General features: G+C 38.3%; 1 protein-coding gene across 3 annotated transcripts in view; it reads left to right on the forward strand.

The window, feature by feature from the left end:
• The window catches only part of COL14A1 (collagen type XIV alpha 1 chain), a 220584-nt gene that overhangs the window by 65270 nt on the left and 130617 nt on the right, over positions 1-24697 (forward strand). For all 3 annotated transcript variants that reach the window (XM_057734080.1, XM_057734079.1, XM_057734081.1), the window contains exons 10-15: positions 1254-1405; positions 2546-2675; positions 4153-4298; positions 6966-7095; positions 16096-16235; positions 23083-23209. In XM_057734080.1, coding sequence (XP_057590063.1) covers positions 1254-1405; positions 2546-2675; positions 4153-4298; positions 6966-7095; positions 16096-16235; positions 23083-23209 — 825 coding nt within the window. The remainder of the gene's footprint in view (positions 1-1253; positions 1406-2545; positions 2676-4152; positions 4299-6965; positions 7096-16095; positions 16236-23082; positions 23210-24697) is intronic.

The following is a 24697-nucleotide window of genomic DNA, read 5'->3' on the forward strand; positions in this document are numbered from 1 at the left end:
TTGTTTCCAGACTTTGTGATGATGGCCATTCTGATTGGTGTGAGGTGATACCTCATTGTGGCTTTGACTTGCATTTCTCTGATGATGAGTGATGTTGAGCATCTTTTCATGTGTTTGTTGGCCATCTGTATGTCTTCTTTGGAGAAATGTCTATTTAGGTCTTCTGCCCATTTGTGGATTGGGTTATTTGCTTTTTTGGTATGAAGCTTCATGAGCTGCTTGTGTATTTTGGAGGTTAATCCTTTGTCCGTTGTTTTAACAGGTATATAACACACACAAGGTGCTTACATAGTCTTTACTTAGCTCATAGTGGACATTCAGTATATGTTAGTTGCTTTTTCTTCTCATATTGGCCGTTTGTTGAGTTGAAGTCTTCAATAGAGAGGCTGTACCCTCTGTGGCTTAAAAACACAGGCTCTTGTGTCAAGAAGCTTGAGTATCAGTCTCAGCGCTGATACTAATAGCGTGGCTTGGGCAAGTTACTTAACGTCATTCTGACTTGGTTTTCTCACCTACAAAATGGGAATGATAATAGCAACTCCTGAGAATTAAATGAGGTAATACTTTTGAAGAGCTCGGAAGCGTACCATTAGATACACACAAACTCAATGTTGTGCTTTTGTTTTTGTTTTTTAACTATTCTATAGCAATGTCTTTAAGAAAGTTCCTTAGAGTCAAGGACTATGTCTTATTTAAGTTTGTATCCTCAGAACCTAGCATAGAGATTGGTACCTAATAGACACTTAAATATTTCAGTGAACACATGTAGTACAGGCATACCTTACTACATTTTTGTAGTTTTATTGTGCTTCGCTTTGTTGTGCTTCGCATTGTTGGGCTTCGCAGATACTGTGTTTTTTACAAATTGAAAGTTTGTGGCAACCCTGTGTCCAGCAAGTCTATTGGTGTCATTTTTCCAGAAGCATTATTTTTAAATTAAGATATGTACATTGTTTTTTTAAGACAATGCTATTGTAAGACAGAATGTCTATACTCAGTAGACTACAGTATAAGGTAAACAACTTTTATATGTATTGGGAAACCAAAAAATTGTGTGACTTGCTTTATTGCAGTGGTCTGGAACTGAACCCACAATATCTCTGAGTACTATAATGAATTATTGAATTAATTTATCTAGAGCTGAAAATCCTAGAGGCAGCATAAACAGTCATTTCTGACTGGTGGAGTTTCCTAGGTTCGTAAGAAATAACTTTGGGAAAGAGGTTCATTTCATGTGTTTCTTTAAAATTTAGCCTCAGCCCTTGCCACCATTGGGCCACCTACAGAACTGATTACTTCTGAAGTCACTGCCAGGAGCTTTATGGTTAACTGGACTCATGCCCCAGGAAAAGTGGAAAAATACAGAGTCGTGTACTATCCTGCCAGGGGTGGAAAACCAGAAGAGGTAATAAAGAGACAGTGTTTTCAAACCATTATTTTCATTCTCTCAAGTCTTGTATAGTAGTGAAGACAAAACAGAAGGAGATTATTCTGTCACAAGCATTTACAGTTGTTGGACTGAAATACATTTCCATGTGTCTGTTATTCTATCTCTCTAGGTTATGGTATTTACATCTTCTCCTCTTACCTCCATCAAAGAACCTTCAGAACTGGTCATGTATTTGTTTCTAACACAATTTATTTTGACTTCATTCTTTTGTAATTTTAAAAATTAATGAGTTCTAAGGCAAAAGGAATCAATCGTTAATTATCTGGCCAGAGGCCCCTTTTGCTACTGATGTTTTCTTTCTACTTTGGGAGTGGTCTGAACTTTCTGCCTTAAGGAAGTCTGTGTGTTCCAAATAACATGGTCCTACAGTCCTCCCGGGTTTGGGATTCCCTGGGCATTTGTGGAGATTAGTGCCAAAGAGAAGCCATAAGAAAGCATCTGTGGCTGGCCTTTCTCATGGGTTGGCCATCACAGGAGAGGACATCTATTACCAGATGATTGGATGGTTCTCATTTCCTATCTTTGATATAACAATTCAGAGGGAATATGTTAAAATGTGATGAAATCTCTGTCTCTTTTTTTGAAGTGCTAACCTTTTGTTGTTCTAAACTCTGATTGACCTGAGCATGTTTCACAATTTTCTTCTGCATTGTGGCAGGATTTATGATTTTTTTAAGCGCTAGAGTAGATTCTAGAGGTTTAAATCATCCAGACTAAAAAAAGAAATTAGAGTGCTTCCAATAGCTCTATCTTTTTCATGACTAATAAACCTTTTAAATGCTTCCCAAGGCTCCATGGAAAAATATCACGTGTCAACTGTTACTAAGTGGATGTGATTAGGATAGCAATTAGCTTGAGAATGACACAGTGTCCGTTAGATGTGAATTAGTAAGGGTCTTTTGGACATGTTCCTAAAAGGTGGTCACCTCATGTGAGAATTCAAGGAGACTTGACTGCCACAGTGGAAAAGAGGAAGTGGTGCAAATAAGAAAAAATTTAATGAAGTGTTCTTGCTAGAGATATTTTTGCTTTTGGATTTCCAGTCTGCATGTGAGATATTCCATTTTCTCGCTCCTCAAACTATTCTTTCAACAGGTGGTGGTGGATGGAAGCGTATCTTCCACGGTGTTGAAAAACTTGATGTCTTTAACTGAATATCAGATAGCAGTCTTCGCAATATCTGCTCACACTGTTAGTGAAGGCCTTCAGGGAACCGAAACCACACGTGTGTATTGAATTCTACCCACTTCTCGTTCTGTCTGCATTGCTGAGGTGGCTTTGTGGTGCTATACGCAGTACTGGCCCATGCTATATTTGCTGTTTGCAGGTGCCATATATTGAGAGGGATATTATAAAACTCTAATATTTTTAGGAGAGAGAAATCTTAGTGATGAAGGGTGCAAAATACATTTATTTATTTAATAAACAAATACTTAGTGAATGCTTATTGCAAACTAAGCATTGGGCTTGAATTTGTCATTAGAAGTGGAGAAGGAGCTCTGTAGCTCTCCTGCCTAGTAGAACATTAGGGAAAGTACGTTACATCTGTTTTCATGATGAATATCGCTGTGATTAAAACTTATGAATACTAGTCAGTCATTCCTTACCCGAGCAAGATGATGACCACACACACATACACACACACACACGTGTCAGAGAATCCTGGGAAAAGATCATCTTAAAAAACTTGATCACCCATTCGTTTAGTAATTTCAAACATTAATTGAGTTCCTGTTACATGCCAAGCGGTACGCAAAGTTGGTCTAAAAACTCTGCCTCTGATAGAACAATAGCATTGTAAACAACACCAATAACAAGGTGCTAGGCTTTATGCTAATCACACTCCACATCCAACACATTATTGGATTCATCCCTGAAAAAATTTGTAAGGCAGGGGTAAATTCTCCTGCTTTGCAGAAATATTTTTAGCAACAATCCCTGCCCTGAAGGAAGGTTTACTCAGGCAAGGGAGAAAGTGCCACCCAAGGATATGCAAATAAATTAGTGCAGTGAAGTGCTGTGGGCACACCAATAGAAGTATCACAGGGAACTGCACCTGTAAGCAAAGTCCCAAACTTGACATTGTGGTTGGGAAAGCAAGGAGGACCTGGGATTATATTTGAAAATAACATTTCATAGTTTTTATTGACATCGTTTAAGCCAGGAACTTGCAGTTTATTCTTAATCCCTTCCTTCCCACCTCTCCAACGTGGCCAGTCTTATTTCTTAATTATCCTATTTTTCTCAGACCCTGTTGTTACTGGCAGTCATGTCTCCTCACTGTCTCTGATTGAATGTGTTGATGAGTATCTATTCATTCATGTATTTGTTCATCCAGCCACCCATTCTGTCATTTATTAAGTGACCCAACAACTATTTTCAAAGGCTGCTAAAGGTCAGACACTGTGCTTGGTAATGGCTATACAACGATAGTCAAAAGAGTCTCCCTGCTCTTGACTGGCTCCCAGAGCGATGTGCCCATCACTGTAATGAGATATAAGAAACTAAAAGATGTCAATCCTGCTCTGAAACATTCATCATGTTTACCTTGCCCAAAGGGGCTTATATGGCTATGTGAACAGCTTTAAGGATACAAATGAGCTGAAAAAGATGCTAACCTTTAGATTCTAACGTATAGATACCTTGAAATAAGCAAGCACACTGATAAATGGCTGACCAGTAAAAAAAGTCTCCTCTTGCAGTTGCTTTACCTGTAGCTTCCAACCTCGAACTATATGATGTGACTGAGAACAGTCTGAGGGCAAGATGGAATCCAGTGGCTGGAGCGTCGGGATACCTGATCCTTTATGCTCCTCTCACGGAAGACCCAGCTGGGGATGAAAAAGAGGTAACTGCCTGCTGCCTGCCAGAGTCCTAGAATCTTTGACTTCCTCAACATAGTTTTTTGTTTGTTTGTTTGTTTGTTTGTTTTACTATAGAAATGTATAAAATGTGTAAAAGTCGCATTAGCAAAAGAAAAAAAAAATCACTTGTAATCCTACCACCTAGAGATAGTCATTGCTAACATTTAGTTAACAGTCTTTTTCAATGCACTTTCAACACTAGTGGAAATGATTTTGTAGTTTTCCTTGTAGTTTTCCTTTTGCTTATTGTGAATATCTTTCCATACCATTAAATAATATTTTATATAGTAATTTAAACAGCTTTATAACATTCCATTGTTGGTTTGTACCAGGTCATGTTTAATTAATCTCATGTTATTGGACATTTGGATAATTTGCTATATAGGAGAATTCCGGTGGTCCAGTGGTTAGGACTCGCACATTCACTGCCAGGGCCTGGGTTCAAACCCTGGTCAGGGAACTAAGATCCTGCAAGCTGCACAGGGGCTTGGCCAATAGGAAAAAAAGATAATTTGCTATATAAATATACTTTGGGGGCCATTCTTAACACATAACTTTGCATGGTTGTCTGATTGTTTCCTTAGGATAAATTCCTAGAAGTGAAGTTTCTTTTTTCAAAGAGTATGCAAATTATTAAGGCTTATGCAAGGTATTATCACATAACTCTAGAGGAATTTTATATAATTTATATTGCTCCATGCAGTACACAACTGACTGTGATGATCCTATGTACAATTACTTTGAAAAATTTGTTTACTAATTTGAGAGGTAGATAAATGCATCTCATGGGTGTGGTTTTTTTCATTTATTGCATTTTAAATGATGAATCTTTGACTTTCGAATCATTTATTTTAGTCCTCATTTTTAATTTGTAGGGAACAATGGTTACAATATAGATATTCACGGAATAAAGAGGAGACATCTATGACCATTGAGAGTGTAGGTGGAGCAGACAGGTGGAGTGAATACAAGAGGGAGTATAGAACTTGATTCTTTAACATTATCTAAACATGTAACATAATCCTGCCTCTGGTGACAGGAACCTTTAGGGCCAAGAATATGGTGATTCTAGTGTCAAGAACAGAATATTGGTGACATGTTCTTTTATTTCCAAGCCTTAGACAGTTTTTGCCCCCTTGGATTTAATGTCTATCTGAATTATTTTGGTGGAAGGGAAACTTTAAAATGATGCTGAGAAGACACTCAGCTTCACCAGGAAAGAGAGAAATAAAAAAGACAGGACTACCAGTTCACACCCAATAGATTAGTGACATTTTTAAAGTCTGATAATACTACATATTAGTGAGCATATGGGGACACGCAGTCATTTGTGTAAACTGGTGTGTCAATTGATACAGCTGCCTTGGACGATAATTTGAAATATTTCATCAAGTTAAAGATATATACAATTTTTAAGGTATATGTCATAGAGAAACATACATCAAGGACTTTTCAATGCAGGCACTTTGTCAGAACAAAATACTGTAGACAACTGTCATGTTCATCAACAGAATGGAAAATAGCAGCATATTTATACAAAAGAATCCCATAAGGGAATTGAAAAATGTCAACTCTGTCCCTGTGTTTCAACATGGATAAATCTTGAAACCTAATATTGCCAGGGAAAACATTGTGAAAATATTACATTGAATGGTCCACTTATGCACATTGTTAAACACACTGAACCATATATTATTTGCAGATATATACATATGTATGTAGAAGTAAAAAAAATATCAATGAGATACACGTCAACATTAGGGTAGAGGTGGTGAGAAAGAATTTAAGGTCTGAAGTCAATATGACAAAATGTTCATATTTATGAAATTTGAACGGTGGGTGCACCAGCATATATTATGTTTTCTCTACCTTTATAATGTATACATTGAGGTATTTCAAAATTAAAAATTTTAATTTGACCATACCTTTGAAAGTTGTGTGACAGGGGACAGTCTATGGAGATATTTTTGTTCTTTCCAAAACAAAAATAAAACCATCCCTGTCATACAGTTGTCACTCAACTGAGAATGTTGGCTAGTTTGACGGACCCCCAGGGTCAGAAAAATCATCCCCAAGTTAAGAAGCAAATTGCAGTTTTGGGCATCAGGGTGGGTTTATCTCTTTGGAATCCTGGAAGGGACTTTGCAATCCAAGTGGACGGGATCCTTTGTTGAATGGGGCAACAACACTGGTCCAGCTTCATTGGGCTTGAAGCAAAAACTGGGCATCCAGTGAGAGGACTGGTAAGAATTAGCCAAGTGGTGAAAGATGCCCACTTGGCATCCAGCTCCCAGCATGCTGCCTGGAACTTACACTCTTCCTAGAGAACGTTTCTGATGCATCTCCACCCACGCTCTTTTGGGGACCAAATATTTGACACTGTTATTCTGGCTGCAGCTGCCGCTTGTCCAGATGTAAAGAGTTATCCTAAAAGGACACGCATGGTACATTCAGTTTTATATGGTTTCATAGCATCTGTTTCTAATATAAAATGAGACAGTGAAAAAAATGATGGCTTGAAACCTGTCTGATGAAGGGGCTGTGAGGAGATAAAGCCTTATTCCATAAAGCCTCACCTGTATTCAGTTGTGCTCTGATCAGCATGAATAACATACATTGGCAAACGATCTGATAATGTGTGTTCTTTTCAGATGAAAATTGGAGAGACCCACACAGATATTGAGCTGAGCGGGCTGTTGCCCAATACAGAATACACAGTCACAGTTTATGCTATGTTTGGAGAAGAGGCCAGTGACCCTGTTACAGGACAAGAAACAACATGTGAGTAGTTCAGTCATTCAGATGAAGTGCTGTTAATAAAAGCCCAAATAAATATGGGGATTCTGAATTAGAAATGCTGGTTTAGGTTGAAACCTCTTAAGAGCTAATTGTAATGTAAGAAAATGTGTAATTTGTTGAGGGGAAGGAAGTGTATTTCTTCTCGTCTTGTTATTATCATGAGTCACGTGGATTCTAGAACTAAATTTTGGCATTCTCTAGGTGATGCCACCAGTGTCTTTGTGTAAATCCAACTGCTAGAGCAGAATATGGGGGGAAAATATGGGCTTTGGGATCGGAGCAGCCAGGATGTGAATCCCGGCTAAAGTCATATTTTGGGTGGGTGACAGAGAGCAAGTGGTGGAGCATTTTTGAGCCTGTAAAAGGAGGAACAATAATCTTAGAGCATGTGGTTGCTAGAAGATTAAATACAGTAATACAGATGAAAGTAATTAGCACATAGTTTCTCAATATTTCTTTTTTTTAGCCCCACTCATATCCAAATTAACACTTTTTTCTGAAAACCTTTGATGTCCTTCTTATCTCAGACTATTATTATTATAATTACTTTTTAAAAATTGAGTAAAAATTGTATGGGCAAGTCTAATTTGGGTACATGTAGGGAGTTCATAATATTTTTAAGAGCTGTCGTTATCTATTTGAAAATATGACATAGAGAAAATGCTACCCTGACAAACTGACAATGTCTTGTCACCTACAGTTAAAAATAGGGGTCTCTTTGCAGTGTTTTGAATAAGAAAGTGCAAGGAGATGTGGTCTCTCACATCACCCTGAGCCTGGGAGGAGGTGAATAGCACAGTTTCTACAGTGCTGTCATCTATAAGATTCTACTTGAGAAACAAAGAAATTTAATGATAAGGAAGTTTTCTCCCACATCCATTCTTTGTTAGTCAAGGCTATGTTGTCTTGCTCTTCAGAGAAAGACCCATGCAGTTAAAACAACAGACAACCAAACTGGGAGAGCCCAAGACAGAAGAAGAAAAAAGAAATGTCAGAAAGCATGTAATATATCACTTGACTTAAGTCAATTTTGGGACATTGTAGATGTGGAAGGAAAACTTTTCCCAACTGCCCATCTCTCTTTTTCACTCAGAATACTTATTTCTTTATACGGGTCCCCCCACTACTTGAAAGTAGAGTGTTCTATGAACCTTTCGTAAGCTGAAATGACATACAGCAAAGAAGCAATTAATTTTAGGACACATCTTTCTAATGGATGCACACAGTAAATCAAGATAAAGCAGAGATGTTCACAGACACAGTTCAAAGCTGTGGTGGCTTGATGCTGAGATTCTGAGTGTAGTTCCCAGGGGAAGGAGCTTGACGGGGCCGCTCTTGCTGCCTGGGGTACACGCTGTCTTCATAATGGCTTGCTGCAAAGCAAAGGCTGAATGCTATTTTCTCTTTTTGCCTTTTTTTGTAAAAGCAAAAATCCTCTTTAGATTTCTTTCAGTTAGTGAAACCTTCAGTTAGGTACTAATGTGGGTCTTCTGTAAGAGCAAAGTGGCCTAAAGTGAACTTTCAAAAAGCAGATACTTGTGCTTTTAAAAAGCGTCCATGACTCTTCCCATTAGTAGTTGATTAAAAAAAAAAGAGTCCTAAAAAATGATGTCTTGGCTACCTGTTCCTGAGACTGGCACTTTTATGCACTGAGGAAACTAGACATTTTATAACTATACTGCCAAGTTTAGCTTTCGAGCTAAGTGTGCACGGCACTTAAAAAAAATTACATTGCTTTTCTCTCTCCTACACTTTCTTTTAGCCCATTAAGTATAGAGAGTCACCAAGTCTTATAAGCTCTTTATTACCATACAATCAGTGTGTATCAAATTAATGAAAGAATTAGCTTTTGGGGTAAGGAAGCATCATGTTTGTGGCTACAGCTGACAGTTGTCATGATTTATCTCCTAGGTTGTTATTCTGCTGGCTCTATCAGCACAGGCTCTCAAATCAATCGACCAATTCCCTGTGTTAAATTGAAATTGCTCTTCTGCTTCTACTAACTGTGACCTTGGCCAAGTAACCTCAGTTTCATGATCTATATAATGGGGCTAATTGTAACTCTATCCTTGCTGTCTAACATAAGGATTTAATGAGATAACTTGTTACATCCCATTCTCATAGAAAGTCTGCAGTCAATCTTAACAATTGCTTTTTATTGTAAACCTGTAAAACCTCACAGAGCTCTCAAAGATTATTGATAAATTTTAACCTGTTGACTCAGAAAGGGGTCCTTGAAAAAGTGCAAAAAGCTATGGAATCGGTAGTCAGAAACCTGCAAAAATATCAACACCTCTTTAAATGTTTTTAAAGCCACAGCAAAATGTTTATTTTTATCTAGTCTCACAAAGCCAGTGGGGTTTATCCAGGGTAAGAATCCTACTTGTGGATTCAAGAAATATTTTTTGAAAATTTGCAATATTGGGGATAAAGATGGGAACAAAATTAAACCAAATTCTGTGATCCCCCAAGATTACAGTATATTGGAAGAGAGAGACAATAGACCAATAAATGTGCAGTAAAAAAATGAATCAACCTAACCTTACACCTAAAACAGAGAAAGAAGAACAAAAAAACCCCAAAGTGAGCAGAAGGAAAGAAATCATAAAGATAAGATCAGAAATAAACAAAAAAAAAAAATGAAGGAAACAATAGCAAAGATCAATAAAACTAAATGGTTCTTTGAGAGGATAAACAAAATTGATAAACCATTAGCCAGACTCATCAGGAACAAAAGGGAGAAGATGCAAATCAACAGAATTAGAAATGAAAAAGGAGAAGTAACAACTGACACTGCAGAAATACGAAAGATCATGAGAGACTACTACAAGCAACTATATACCAATAAATTGGATAACCTGGAAGAAATGGATAAGTTCTTAGAAAAGTACAATCTTCCAAGACTGAACCAGGAAGAAACAGAAAATATGAACAGACTAATCACAAGCACTGAAATTGAGACTGTGATTAAAAATCTCCCAACAAACAAAAGCCCAGGGCCAGATGGCTTTGCAAGCAAATTCTATCAAACATTTAGAGAAGAACTAACACCTGTCCTTCTCAAATTCTTCCAAAATATAGCAGAAGGAGGAACACTCCCAAACTCATTCTACGAGGCCACCATCACCCTGATACCAAAACCAGGCAAAGATGTCACCAAAAAAGAAAATTACAGGCCGATATCACTGATGAATATAAATGCAAAAATCCTCAACAAAATACTAGCTAACAGAATCCAACAGCACATTAAAAAGATCATACACCATGATCAAGTAGGGTTTATCCCTCGAATGCAAGGATTCTTCAATATACATAAATCAATCAATGTGATACATTATATTAACAAATTGAAAGATAAAAACCATATGATAATCTCAGTAGATGCAGAAAAAGCTTTTGACAAATTCAACATCTATTTATGATAAAAACTCTCCAGAAAGTGGGCATAGAAGGAAATTACCTCAACATAATAAAAGCCATATGTGACAAACCAACAGCCAACATCATTCTCAATGGTGAAAAACTGAAAGCATTCCCTCTAAGAACAGGAACAAGACAATGGTGCCCACTCTCACCATTATTATTCAACATAGTTTTGCAAGTGTTAGCCACAGCAATCAGAGAAGAAAACGAAACAAAAGGAATCCAAATTGGAAAAGAAGTAAAATTGTCACTCTTTGCAGATGATGTCATATTACACATAGAAAATCCTAAAGACTCTACCAGACAACTGCTAGCACTAGTTGATTAATTTAGTAAAGTAGCAGGGTACAAAATTAATGCACAGAAATCTCTTGCATTCCTATACACTAACAACGAAAAATCAGAAAGAGAAATTAAGGAAACACTTCCATTTACCACTGCGACAAAAAGAATAAAATACCTAAGAATAAACTTGCCCAAGGAGGCAAAGGACCTGTATGCAGAAAACTATAAGACACTGATGAAAGAAACCAAAGACGACACAAACAGATGGAGGGACATACCACGTTCTTGGATTGGAAGAATCAACATTATGAAAATGACTATCCTACCCAAAGCAATTTACAGATTCAGTGCAATCCCTATCAAATTACCAATGGCATTTTTCACAGAACTAGAACAAGAAATTTTATGGTTTGTATAGAAACAGAAAAGACCCCGAATAGCCAAAGCAATCTTGAAAAGGAAAGATGCAGCTGGAGGAATCAGGCTCCCTGACTTCAAACTATACTACAAGGCTAGACTCCCTCTTGCAAGAGCACTGGAATTACAACTAAATGCTGAACAATCATTGACAGAAAGACACTGGAACTCACCAAAGAAGACACCCCACATCCAGGGACAAAGGAGAAACCTCAGTGAGATGGTAGGAGGGGCGCAATTGTGTTAAAATCAAATCCCATAAATGCTGGGTGGGTGACTCACAAACTGGAGAACAGTTATACTGCAGAAGTCCACCCACTAAAGTGAGGGTTCTGAGCCCCACATTAGGCTTCCCAACCTGGGAGTCCAGCAACAGGAGGAGGAATCCCCAGAGAATCAGACTTTGAAAGCCAGCAGGATTTGATGGCAGGACCTCCACAGGACTGGGGGAAACCGAGACTCCACTCTTGGAGGGCACACAAAACAGTGTGCTCACCAGGACCCAGGGGGAAGGAGCAGTGACCCCATAGGAGACTGAACCAGACCTACCTGCTGGTGTTGGAGGGCTGTCTGCAGTGGTGGGGGACAGCTGTGGCTCACCAAGGAGACAGGGGCACTGGCAGCAGGGGTTCTGGGAAGTGCTCATTGGCGTGAACCCTCCCAGAGTCCACCATTAGCCCCACCAAAGAGCCTGTAAACTCCAGTTCTAAGTAGCCTCAGGCCAAACAACCAACAAGGTGTGAACACAGCCACACCCATTAGCAGACAAGCAGATTAAAGTTTTACTGAGCTCTGCCCACCAAATCGGATTAAAGTCTTACTGAGCTCTGCCCACCCAGCCCTAACCACCATCAGTCCCTCCCATCAGGAAGCACGCACGAGCCTCCTAGATAGCTTCCTCCACAAGAGGGCAGACAGCAGTATCAAGCAGTATCAGCAGTATTTCGTCTTGTGGAACTGAAAACCACAGCCACAGAAAGATAGAGAAAAAGAAAAAGCACAGGACTTTGTACCAGATGAAGGGACAGAATAAAACCCCAGAAAAACAACTAAATGAAGAGGAGATAGGCATCCTTCCAGAAAAAGAATTCAGAATAATGATAGTGAAGATGATCTAGGACTTTGAAAAAAGACTGGATGCAAAGATCAAAAAGTTTACCAAAGACCTAGAAGAATTAAAGAGCAAACAAACAGAGATATATAACACAATAACTGAAATGAAAAATACACGAGAAGGAATAAATAGCAGATTAACTGAGGCAGAAGGGCAAATAAGTGACCTGGAAGACAGAATGGTGAAAATCACTGATGCAGAAAAGAATAAGGAAAAAAGAATGAAAAGAACTGAAGACAGCCTAAGATACCTCTGGGACAATGTTAAATGTGCCAACATTCGCATTATAGGGGTCCCAGAAGGAGACGAGAGAGAGAAAGGACCTGAGAAAATATTGGAAGAGATTATAGTTGAAAACTTCCCTAACATGGGAAAGGAAACAGCTACCCAAGTCCAGGAAGCGCAGAGAGTCCCAGGCAGGATAAACCCAAGGAGAAACATGCCAAGACATATAGTAGTCAAGCTGACAAAAATTAAAGACAGAGAAATGTTATTAAAAGCAACAAGGGAAAAACAACAAATAACATACAAGGGAACTCCCATAAGGGTAAGAGCTGATTTCTCAGCAGAAACTGCAAGCCAGAAGGGAGTGGCATGATATATTTCAAGTGATGAAAGGGAAGAACCTACAACCAAGAGTACTCTACCCAGCAAGGATCTCATTCAGATTCGACGGAGAAATCTAAAGATTTACAGACAAGCAACAGCTAAGAGAATTCAGCACCACCAAACCAGCCCTACAACAAATGCTAAAGGAACTTCTCTAAGCGGGAAACATAAGAAAAGGACCTACAAAAACAAAAACAAAACAGTTAAGAAAATGGTACTAGGAACATACATATTGATAATTACCTTGAATGTAAATGGACTAAATGCACCAACCAAGAGACACAGACTGGGTGAATGGATACAAAAACAAGACCCATATATATGCTGTCTACAAGAGACCCACTTCAGACCTAGGGACACATACAGACTGAAAGTGAGGGGATGGAAAAAGATATTCCATGCAAATGAAAATCAAAAGAAAGCTGGAGTAGCAATAGTCATATCAGATAAAATAGACTTAAAAATAAAAAATATTACAAGAGACAAGAAAGGACATTACATAAAGATCAAGGGATCCATCCAAGAAGAGGAGATAACAATTTTAAATATATATGCACCCAATATAGGAGCACCTCAATGCATAAGGCAAATGCTAACAACTATGAAAGAGGGAATGCAAGGCAGAGATAGAGACACAGATGTAGAGAACAAACACATGGACACCAACTGGGGAAAGCGGGGAGGGTTGGGGGCGGGGATGAATTGGGAGATCGGGATACCAAATTGTACACTCTAAATATATACTGTTTATTGTCTGTTAAAAAATACAAACAAACAACAAAAACTATACTACAAGGCTACAGTGATCAAGACAGTATGGTACTGGCACAAAAACAGAAATATAGATCAATGGAACAGAATAGAGAGCCCAGAGATAAACCCACGCACATATGGACACCTTATCTTTGACAAAGGAGGCAAAAATATACAGTGGAGAAAAGATAGCCTCTTCAATAAGTGGTGCAGGGAAAATTGGACAGCTACATATAAAAGAATGAAATTAGAACACTCCTGAACACCATACACAAAAATAAACTCAAAATGGATTAAAGAGCTAAAAGTAAGGCCAGACACTATAAAACTCTTAGAGGAAAACCTAGGCAGAACACTCTATGACATAAATCAAAGCAAGATCCTTTTTGATCCACCTCCTAGAATAATGGAAACAGCAAAAGAAACCATAAACAAGACAAGACAACCCTCAGAATGGGAGAAAATATTTGCCAGCAAAGCAACTGAGAAAGAATTAATCTCTAAAACATGCAAGCAGCTCATGCAGCTCAATACCAAAAAAGCAAATAACCCAATCCACAAATAGTCAGAAGACCTAAATAGACATTTCTCCAGAGAAGACATGCAGATGGCTAACAAACACATGAAAAGATGCTCAACATCACTAATCATTAGAGAAATGCAAGTCAAAGTCACAATGAGGTATCACCTCACACTGGTCAGAATGGCCATCATCAAAAAATCTAGAAACAATAAATGTTGGAGAGGGTACAGAGAAAAGGGAACCCTCCTGCATTGCTGGTGGAATGTAAATTGGTACAGCCACTATGGAAAACAGTATGGAGGTTCCTTAAAAAACTAAAAATAGAACTATCATATGACCTAGCAATCCCACTACTGGGCGTATACCCTGAGAAAACCATAATCCAAGAAGAAATATGTACCACAGTGTTCACTGAAGTACTGTTTACAATAGCCAGGACTTGGAAGCAACCTAAATGCCCATCAACAGATGAATGGATAAAGAAGATGTGGCATATATATACAATGGAATATTACTCAGCCATAAAAAGGAATAAGATTGATTGAATTACTTGTAATAAGTTGGATGGACCTAGAGTCTGTCATGCAGAGTGAAGTAAGCCAGAAAGAGATAAACAAATACCGTATGCTAACTCATATATATGGAATCTAAAAAAAATGGTACTGATGAACCCAGTGACAGGGCAAGGATAAAGATGCAGATGTAGAGAATGGACTTGAAGGCACAAGGTGGGGGCGAAGGGGAAGCTGGGATGAAGTGAGAGAGTAGCATTGACATGTATACACTACCAAATATAAAATAGATAGCTAGTGGGAAGCTGCTGCATAACACAGGGAGATCAACTCCGTGATGGATGATGATTTAGAGGGGTGGGATAGGGAGGGTGGGAAGGAATCACGGGAGGCAGGGGATATGGGAATATATGTATAAATACAGCTGATTTGCTTTGTTGTACAGCAGAAACTGGCACAACAGTGTAAAGCAGTTTTACTCCAATGAAAAGCTTAAAAAAAAAAGAAAGGTAAGGCATGTCCCAGAAGGAAACTGCTCTTTCACTCTGTGTCTCAGGATGAAGGTGACATGGAGCAGAGTTATAGGCCATCTGCGGTGAACCTGAAGGCTGAGCAAGAACTAAACGTTTGTTCTAAACCACTGGAAAACAAAAAAAGAATCAGGAAAGGGAGATAGTAGAATTGAGGTGGAAGTGTTATTTTACATAAGGTGATCATGGAAAGCTTCACTGAGAAGGGAACACATGTTCAGAAACCTGAATCTTGGATGACTCAAAGGTTGTCGGCCTGAGCAATGGGAAAAAATGGAGTTTTCATTTGTTCAGAGGGAGAGACTAAGAGAGAAGATTGGGACAGGTGGCAGGAGTCAGTGGTTCCAATTTGGACATGTTGAGTTGGAAATGCCTAATATATACTCAAGTGGAGACGGCAGATGGGAAACCATTTTACACATGGGAAATTGTGGATTGGAGGAGTAGAGTGACTTTGCCAGAATCTGATGATAGTTGAATGCAATAGCTAAGATTTAATTTCAGGTATCCTGGTTTTTGATCCATTAGGTTTTCTATTTATATCAGCCTATAACAATAGCTTTGACTAGAGAAGAAAGGCACAGAAAATTTGTCTAAACTTTATTTCTAAGCATATGTAATTTGTTGCTACTATTCCTTCTCTACAAGGAGGACCTTTTTTCTTTGTTAATTTGTTAATGTTCTTTGTTATAAGTTATTATCTGGGTGAAATTTTTCTTACATTAGTAGTTCAAAAGACAAAAGTGCTGTGTTTGGGGGGTCTTTTTTACATGTATGTTATTTAGAATATTATTTTTTATTCCATTTACTGCACAGTGCCCTTAAGTCCACCCAGAAACCTGAGAATCTCCAATGTTGGCTCTAACAGCGCTCGGTTAGCCTGGGACCCAACTTCAGAAAACATCAGTGGTTATCGAATTGTATATAACAACGCCGATGGTACTGAGATCAATGAGGTAAGCTGTGGAGCATGACATGTTTTCCAGTGGTTGGGTCTTAGCTTTTTATGGCTATGTAACCAATCATCCCCAAACACAGTGGCTTAAAACAGTACTAATTATTTTCTCTGCTGTTTCTGTGGGTCAGAAATTGGAGTTGGGTGTGTAGTTGTGGCTTGGGGTCACTCTTGAGATTGTAGCCAGATAGTGGCTGGAGCTGAGGTCATCACAGCAGCTTCCGTATTCATGTCTGCTACCTGGTCTGGGAAGACTGGACCAGCTAGGAGCTGGAGTGGCTCTCTGTATCTCTAAGTAGATTTTTCACATGATTCTTTCAGCATGGCAGCTTTAGGGGAGCTGGGCTTTTTACATGCTGGCCCAGGAGTCCCAAGACATGTATCCAGAGACACAGAGAGAGTGCTAGGTAAAAGCTGTGTCACCTTTTGTTACCTAACATCAGAAGCCACAGAATACCACCTCCACCACACTCCATTGCTAGGAGATGTCACAAGTCCCTGCATGGATTGAGGATGGGGACCAGCACAGCATCCACCTATGGTGGGAGGCAAGCGGGATGGAAGATAGATATTGATACAGCCATCTTTGGAAAATACAATCTGACTCAGTGAATAAGGATGAGGAAGTATGTATCTTCACAGAAGTAGTAAACTAGAAATGTCAGTGTTTTCCAGGTTATCCCTCTGCTTTTTAGTAAACTGGCATCTGAAGGACCCTAGTTCAATGAGCTTACATTGAAAACTGAATCATTCAAGTTTTGTGTAGGAAGATACTTTCAAATAATAGAACTTACTGAAACCCTGGAAAATATAGTATTTTGCACTCAGTGATTAATACTCTTTAGAAATTCTTCCCTTGGAAATATATCTTAGCAGGCCAGATAGCAGTTATTTTTATTTTTATTTTTGTTTTTATTTTTATTTTTCCTTATCTTGATCCAAGAAGCCAAGACAAGGGAAATATGTTGGATTACATCATTTCTATTTTCTGACCAAATAAAGCAAATATTTTCATACGCAGAGACGAACTCTTTTCCTACAATTAAATCCAAGTAATATTTTGTGGAATGTGCCATCATACAGGACACTAGGTAATGAATGGACAATAACTGCACATTTGCTGACAGTACAGAAATACTGTTCAACATCTTTCATTAAATCTTCAAAAATCCTGAGGGCAAATAATTCTGACGAACTGGAATCTTTAGACTACCTGCTTTGTTTTTGAAGGTGAGAGCCTGGAGTAGAAAAGGAGGGAAATCAAACGCACTGAGCTGTCAGTGTTTCTTTGTTATCACTGATGAATCAACTCCTTTCCCAAGGGTTGAAAATTCAGCTGTATAGGAAGGTTATGCGGAAAACGTAAATGAGTACAGAAATTGTCACACCTGAATACAGTCTTACCTGTTTTTCTTGAAACATGAGGCTACCTTAGGTTATATTTCATATTCCCATTTTGGGGACATGCATGTGAAAGAAATTCTCTACTGAAAGGCAACAATTCAAGACTGATGATAAATAACAATGGACAATGGGTTACAGTGATGGAGATGCTAGGAAGTGGTGGAGACTGCCTTGCTGGGGAGTTTGTACATGTTCATCTACAGTCTCAGCTCCTGAAGGTTATTGCTGCATAGAAATCTAGGTGGGGGCTGCCAGATCTTGTTCGCCTTGACTATGTGACCAGGGATTTTTATTTTTATGTGAAACTTACCAATTTTAAAGTGTTGACTCATTGAACAATTAAAATAACAATAACAACTGCATTCATTAACAGGTGTTTTTTCACTGCAAGACATTCTTATTTGGCAATAATTTTTCATGACACAAAAACAAACTGTCATGCATATGTAAATATGAGTTGTATAAATATAATTGTATATTTTTACTGAGGTATAATTGACATATAATATTAGTTTTAGGTATACAACATGATGATTCAATATTTGTATTCATTGTGAAATGATCATAATAGGTCTAGTTAATGTCTATTTAAAAAAATTATAGCTGTTCTTCAACATCACTAATCATGAGAGTAATGCAAGTCAAAGTCACAATGAGGTATCACCTCACACTGGTCAGAATGGCCATCATCAAAAAATCTAGAAACAACAGATGTTGGAGAGGGTGTGGAGAAAAGGGAACTCTCCTGCACTGTTGGTGGGAATGTAAGTTAATACAGCCACTATGGAAAACAGTTTGGAGGTTCCTTCAAAAACTAAAAATAGAACTACCATATGATCCAGTAATCCCACTACTGGGCATATACCCAGAGAAAACCATAATCCAAAAAGAAACATGTACTATAATATTCATGGCAGTACTATTTACAATAGCCAGGACATGGAAGCAACCTAAATGCCCATCAACAGATGAATGGATAAAGAAGATGTGGTACATATATACAATGGAATATTACTCAGCCATAAAAAGGAATGAAACGGAGCTATATGTAATGAGGTGGATAGACCTAGAGTCTGTCATACAGAGTGAAGTAAGCCAGAAAGAGAAAAACAAATACCATATGCTAACTCATATATACGGAATCTAAAAAAAATGGTACTGATGAACCCAGTGACAGGACAAGAATAAGGATGGAGATGCAGAAAATGGGCTGGAGGACACAGGGTTGGGGGGGCAGGCAAAGGCGAAGCTGGGACAAAGTGAGAGAGTAGCATAGACATGGATACACTACCAACTGTAAAATAGTTAGCTAGTGGGAAGTTGCTGTATAACAAAGGGAGATCAACTCGATGATGGGTGATGCCTTAGAGGGCCAGGATAGGGAGGGTGGGAGGGAGTCGCGGGAAGGAGGAGATGTGGGGATATATGTATAAATAACAGCTGATTCATTTTGGTGTACCTCATAAGCTGATACAAGAGTGTAAAGCAATTCTATTCCAATAAAGAGCTTAAAAAAATTATAGCTGTTCTGGACTCCCATGGCACTTTATGTTATTTGGCTTTATAAATAATGACCCCAGACTAATAATATATTTGTTGAGAAACACTTGTGCCTTTTTGCAGTGTTTTTCAGTCTTGGGAGTGCCTTCAGAACTTGCTATTTCTAATTTGTATTGTGCTGGGAAATTAGAAAACTATGTTTGATAAAACTGAATTTAAAATATGAGTAAATAGACCATGAATACAAATCTGAGAACATTTTATTTGAGGAACATGCATAAACAGTGTGTAGATTTTGTAACATTTCAATTTTGACTAGTGTGTGTGTTCTTAATTCTTAATTTTTACCCATGCAATTGAGACTAGAGGTTGCTGGACAAGTATTTTGTATAAGTCAAATTATTACTTTACCTAGTTTTGGAATGTATGATTTTAAGGGTGAATATTCCTATCATATTTTGCTTTACTTCTATTAATTTAAGCTTTTATTTAAAGATAATGGGTATGTAATTGGATTTTTAGGAAATTCCCAAAATATTCTGGAATGAATTTTAAAAGTCCCAACTAAAATCTACTTACTACATAACATGTTATTGATTGTAAAAGCTTTGTTTTCAACTCAACTTATATTTCTCTGCTTCACTTCCTCTTCCTCCCATCTTCCCCCCTTCACTTCCTCTTCCTCCTCTGTGTCTTTTCTGCATTATCTCTCTCCCTAACTTTTGGGGACCAATGAAGAAAAATAAAACAGAGCACTTAAATGCTGCTGATGATGATGATGGTGATGGTGGTGATGATGGTGCTGGTGGTGGTGATGATGGTGGTGATGGTGATGATGATGATGGTAGTGATGGTGGTGGTGGTGATGGTGGTGGTGATGGTGATGATGGTGGTGGTGGTGGTGATGATGGTGATGGTGGGGATGATGTTGATGGTGGTGCTGGTGATGATGGTGGTGGTGGTGATGATGATGGTGGTGATGATGGTGATGGTGGTGGTGATGATGGTGGTGATGGTGGTGATGACAGTGGTGATGGTGATGATGGTGATGATGATGGTGGTGGTGATGGTGGTGATGATGGTGGTGATGGTGATGGTAGTGGTGATGATGGTGATGGTGGTGGTGATGATGGTGGTGGTGATGAAGGTGATCATGATGATGATGATGGTGGCAGCTAACCCACGTGGAGTGCTAATCCTGAGCCAGCCTCTTTTACAGAGATCACCTGATACAATTTTTATAGAAAAAAATGTTGCCAAAGCCTGACTTGTGAAACTGCAGAAAGAAGTCATCTCAGATAGCGTGTACTGTGAAAAGATTTGGGGAAATGTGCAAATATGATGGAGAAATAAAGTGCTGCCATTTGAGTTCTATAAATGAAAGGCCACAGTTTTTAGACTCTGAGAGGCAGGTCCAGTCCCCTACAGCAATGACTCAACAACAGAGCCCAGAGCAAAGCCCAAGTCTCTCGTTCCTCATCAAGGACTCTCTTCATCCATCCTAGAACAGACTGAAGTGAAGTGTTTGTTAGATTGTTTGAAAAATTATTCTTAAAAATAGTTGCATAACAATAAATCACAGTCATTTGTTACCATTTTCCCAAATTCTTTTCTTACATCTTAAATGTCCTGCCAATAAAATGAGTTCCAGAATTTAACCTAAAACATAATATGATAACAAGTAAAAATAAATGATACCTAAAAGTTTTCATTTGATGAAATAAAATGATCAATAATTAATGCATAAAATATGGTCTGTTCAGCATCAAATAAAATGCTTTTAATAAACTAGATCTTTTCAGCAGATATACATCTGTTGAAAAATATATATATTCAATATATAATGTTGAAAATACATACGCTTTCACATATATATACTTATATATAAGTATACCAAGGCCTAACTGTTCATTCCAGTTAATAGTTTTATGGCTCCAGGAAAGTTGGCTAAGGTTTTTGGGCCTCGGGTTCCTTGTTTGTAAAATAGACATTATAAATACCTCGTGTTTGAAGGGGGGTGAGGAGGCTGAATAAAACAATGATTGTAAGGTCCTTGACACATCATAAGTGCTCAGTAAATCTTAGCCATTATGATTCAGAATAACAGAAAGCAATAGGAAATATAGTTTAGAAGAACACCTTGAACTCATATTTTAAGTATGGATTTGTCTTTTCTGTGAGTTTAAGTAATGGGGCCGTACTGTAAATAGTATTTACAAGCAGAGAATGTAGAGTGTGAAACACTTGTGTTTAAGTTTTAGGAGCTAGCTGGCTTTCCCTTGGGCAAGTTCCATAACTTTTCGGAGTCTCATTTTCCCCATCATTCACTTAGGGGTAATAGTGAGCTACCTTACAATGCTGTGATCAGGATTAAGTACAACTAATGCACGTAAAACATGCAGATGATACCCAGACCAGACTAAACATTTAATGCTAACAGTTACCCATAATATTATCAGGGCTAGATTCAGAGGAAGATAATACATGTTTTCAGTTCACTGTTGCTGTGTAGCCAACATCCTGGCTTAAAATAACAACCCATGGCTAAGTAACTTGGGCAGGCCCAGCAGGGTCAGCTTGTCTCTGCTCATGTGGTGTCAGCTAAGGTGACTCCTGCATTCATCTGGAAACTTGACTGGGCTGGAACTTCCAAGATGACTTCACTCCATGTCTGGGGTGGCTGAGAAAGCTGGGGCTGGCTGACCTTCTCTAGCAGAGTGGCTCAGGGTTCTGAAAGTGTGGAAAGGGAAGCTCCTTCCCCCAGGGCTGGCAATCTTTTTTTTGACCTGGGTCAATTCCTTCAAGATGTCTATGGTTTCTGGATTAACTCTTGGTTCAGATGAGCCCTTTTTTCTTTTTCTTTTTCTTTTTTTTATCTCTTGTAAAATGGATCTCTGGTGCCTCCATTTCAGTCTTCATTTACTTATTCTAGTCACTTAAAAAAAAAAATATATATATATATATAATTCAACATACAGTAGTAAAGAAGCTAAACAAGGTCCTGCCCTCAAGGGGCTTACACTCTATGCAGCAAATAATAAACATCTTCTACTTAGGAAAGAAAATAATTTCAGGTTGGGATGGTGCTAGGGATGAAACAAACAAGGGCGGTGTTAGAGGGACTTCCCTGGTAGTCCACTGGCTAGGACTCCACGCTTCCACTGCAGGGGCACCAGTTTGATCCCTGGTCAGGAAACTAAGATCCCGCATGCCATGCAGTGCAGCCAAAAGGAAAAATATATATATATTTAACAAGGACAATGTTAGAGAATCACCCTACTGAGGTGGATGGAAAGATGATTCCCTCCCCCGACCCCCACCGCAGGAGGTGAAATATAAGCACAGCCCTAACAGATGGCAAAAGCCTGATTTTGAAAAGAGCCTAGGAAATAGGGTCCCAGAAAGAATGAATTGCATGTGCAAAGACCCTGAGGTGGGAAAGACATGGAAAGAAGGTTGGTGTGGCTGACCAGGGATTTCTCTTTTTATGTGAAACTTACCAATTAAAAAATGTTGACTCATTGAACAACCAAAATAACACAACAGCTGTGCTCACCTTCCCCTGCGTGGTTGATCATCTATTTAATATTAACTCCTATAAAAGTTATTGTGCATGACTGGCTGCTCCTAGCAAATCTAGCTGTAAACATTACATTTATTCATATTTGCATTGCAAATTGTGTGCACTTCAATTTCTGTATCTTTAATAAATGGAAATAATATTGGTTGAACTATGTCTTAAGAATCAACTGATAGGTATTCTGTTTAAGGGTATAAGATTAGAAATGTGAGTATCTGAATGGTTTTATACTTTCGTATCTCTTTTGCAGGACTTACAGCTCTGCTGCCAGCCCAGTGAACTGCAGACAGTAATAAAATGACTGCCGTTTCCTGTATTTAGAGAGTACCTGATATAGCGCTTATGACTTCTCTCTTTTTTGAAGGTTGAAGTCGATCCTGTTACTACCTTCCCTCTGAAGGGCCTGACACCCCTCACCGAGTACACTGTTGCCATTTTCTCCATCTATGAGGAAGGGCAGTCAGAACCTCTGACTGGAATTTTTACCACAGGTAAGCCTCACTGCGGTTTGAAAAGTTTCCAAGAGTAACTGTGTGGACACCGGAAGCTGGAGCAGCTTCTTCAATTATGATTTTGAAGAGATTACATTTTAATTTTTGTTTATTTTATGCTATTATTACCCAATGAACGATTAGGTGAGTGGAGTGCTGACTGGCTAATTATTTTCTGTCAAAGCAACGGAAAGAGGAGGGACTTCCCTGGTGGTCCAGTGGTTAAGACTTCGCCTTCCAATGCAGGGGGTGCGGGTTTGATCCCTGGTGGGGAGCTAGGATCCCACGTGCCTCATGGCCAAAAAACCGAAACATAAAGCAGAAGCAATATTGTAACAAATTTAATAAAAACTTTAAACACATTAAAAAAAAACCAAAAAAGCAAGGGAAAAAGGGACAGGACCATCTATGTTCAAAGGTCTCAGTTAAATAAAAGTGTGTATTATTCTCTTCCTAATCTCACAGTTTCTTTTGTTCTATTGACAGAAAATTTTCATATTTCTTCCATTGATATATGTGTATATTAAGTTACATTTCCTAAATTACAGCTCTCCAACAGTTTCTGACCTAAAAAAATGATAATTTCATACCATTTAACCTAATACATCAATCTATAGCCAATAATGTATTTTCATGCAACTTGAAATAGTAATACAACAATATGGGATATTTTAAATACTAAAATAAAAAATAAAGCATGAATACATTATTTTCCTTTTCTATATACACCCTGTAGTCACTCAGTAAATATAACTTTTTTTTTGCCTCTTGGTGGAAGAATTCTATTCTTTGCTTTCTGGACCTATCATTAATTGCACTTGGAAACAAATTTAGTGCTGTATTGAGGAGATGAGAAGGTAATTTGAAGAGAGATGAGAAATAAGCTGGATTGAGAAATAGTGATCATAGAAAAAAGTTCAGTAATTTCACAAAATCTCCCAAGGGCTAACTCTAGTTGGAATTCTTATGATATTCTGTCAAAGAGTTTTGAAATCTCTGATTTCAAATAATAAAAATCAATGGCTGACAATTCATTTTGGGTGTAATTAGATGTTATGGTCTTTGTTGTACATCCCAGAAGTGTGTAAACAGTGCAATAGTACATGTCTGATAAATTATATTTCATTTCTGATGGCAGCCACATGTACAAGATTAAAAGGATGAACGTTCTTCTCTAGGATTTAACTTAGAGTGATTCAGGCACGAAAGCAAATAAAGCTAAAAGTGACATTTCTCAGGGATCTAGGTCATTTTGTTAATTTCTTCAAAATACTTGGAAAATAGTCTCTTTGTAAAATAATGAATATGGCACTCATTTTTTTATAGTTAATGAAAAGAGCCAAGCAGAGAATCTAAGAGTTCTGGAAATTACTGGAAAACTGTAAAACTCTGCTGTGTCCCTGGTCTTCCTAATTTACACTGTTGGTAAATGCTGGAAACAGAAACATAAGCCCACACTGGACTGGTTGACACTGCTTTCCCTGCTTC

This window comes from Hippopotamus amphibius, chromosome 5, assembly GCF_030028045.1.
Source record: "Hippopotamus amphibius kiboko isolate mHipAmp2 chromosome 5, mHipAmp2.hap2, whole genome shotgun sequence".
NCBI classification, from domain to species: Eukaryota; Metazoa; Chordata; class Mammalia; order Artiodactyla; family Hippopotamidae; genus Hippopotamus; species Hippopotamus amphibius.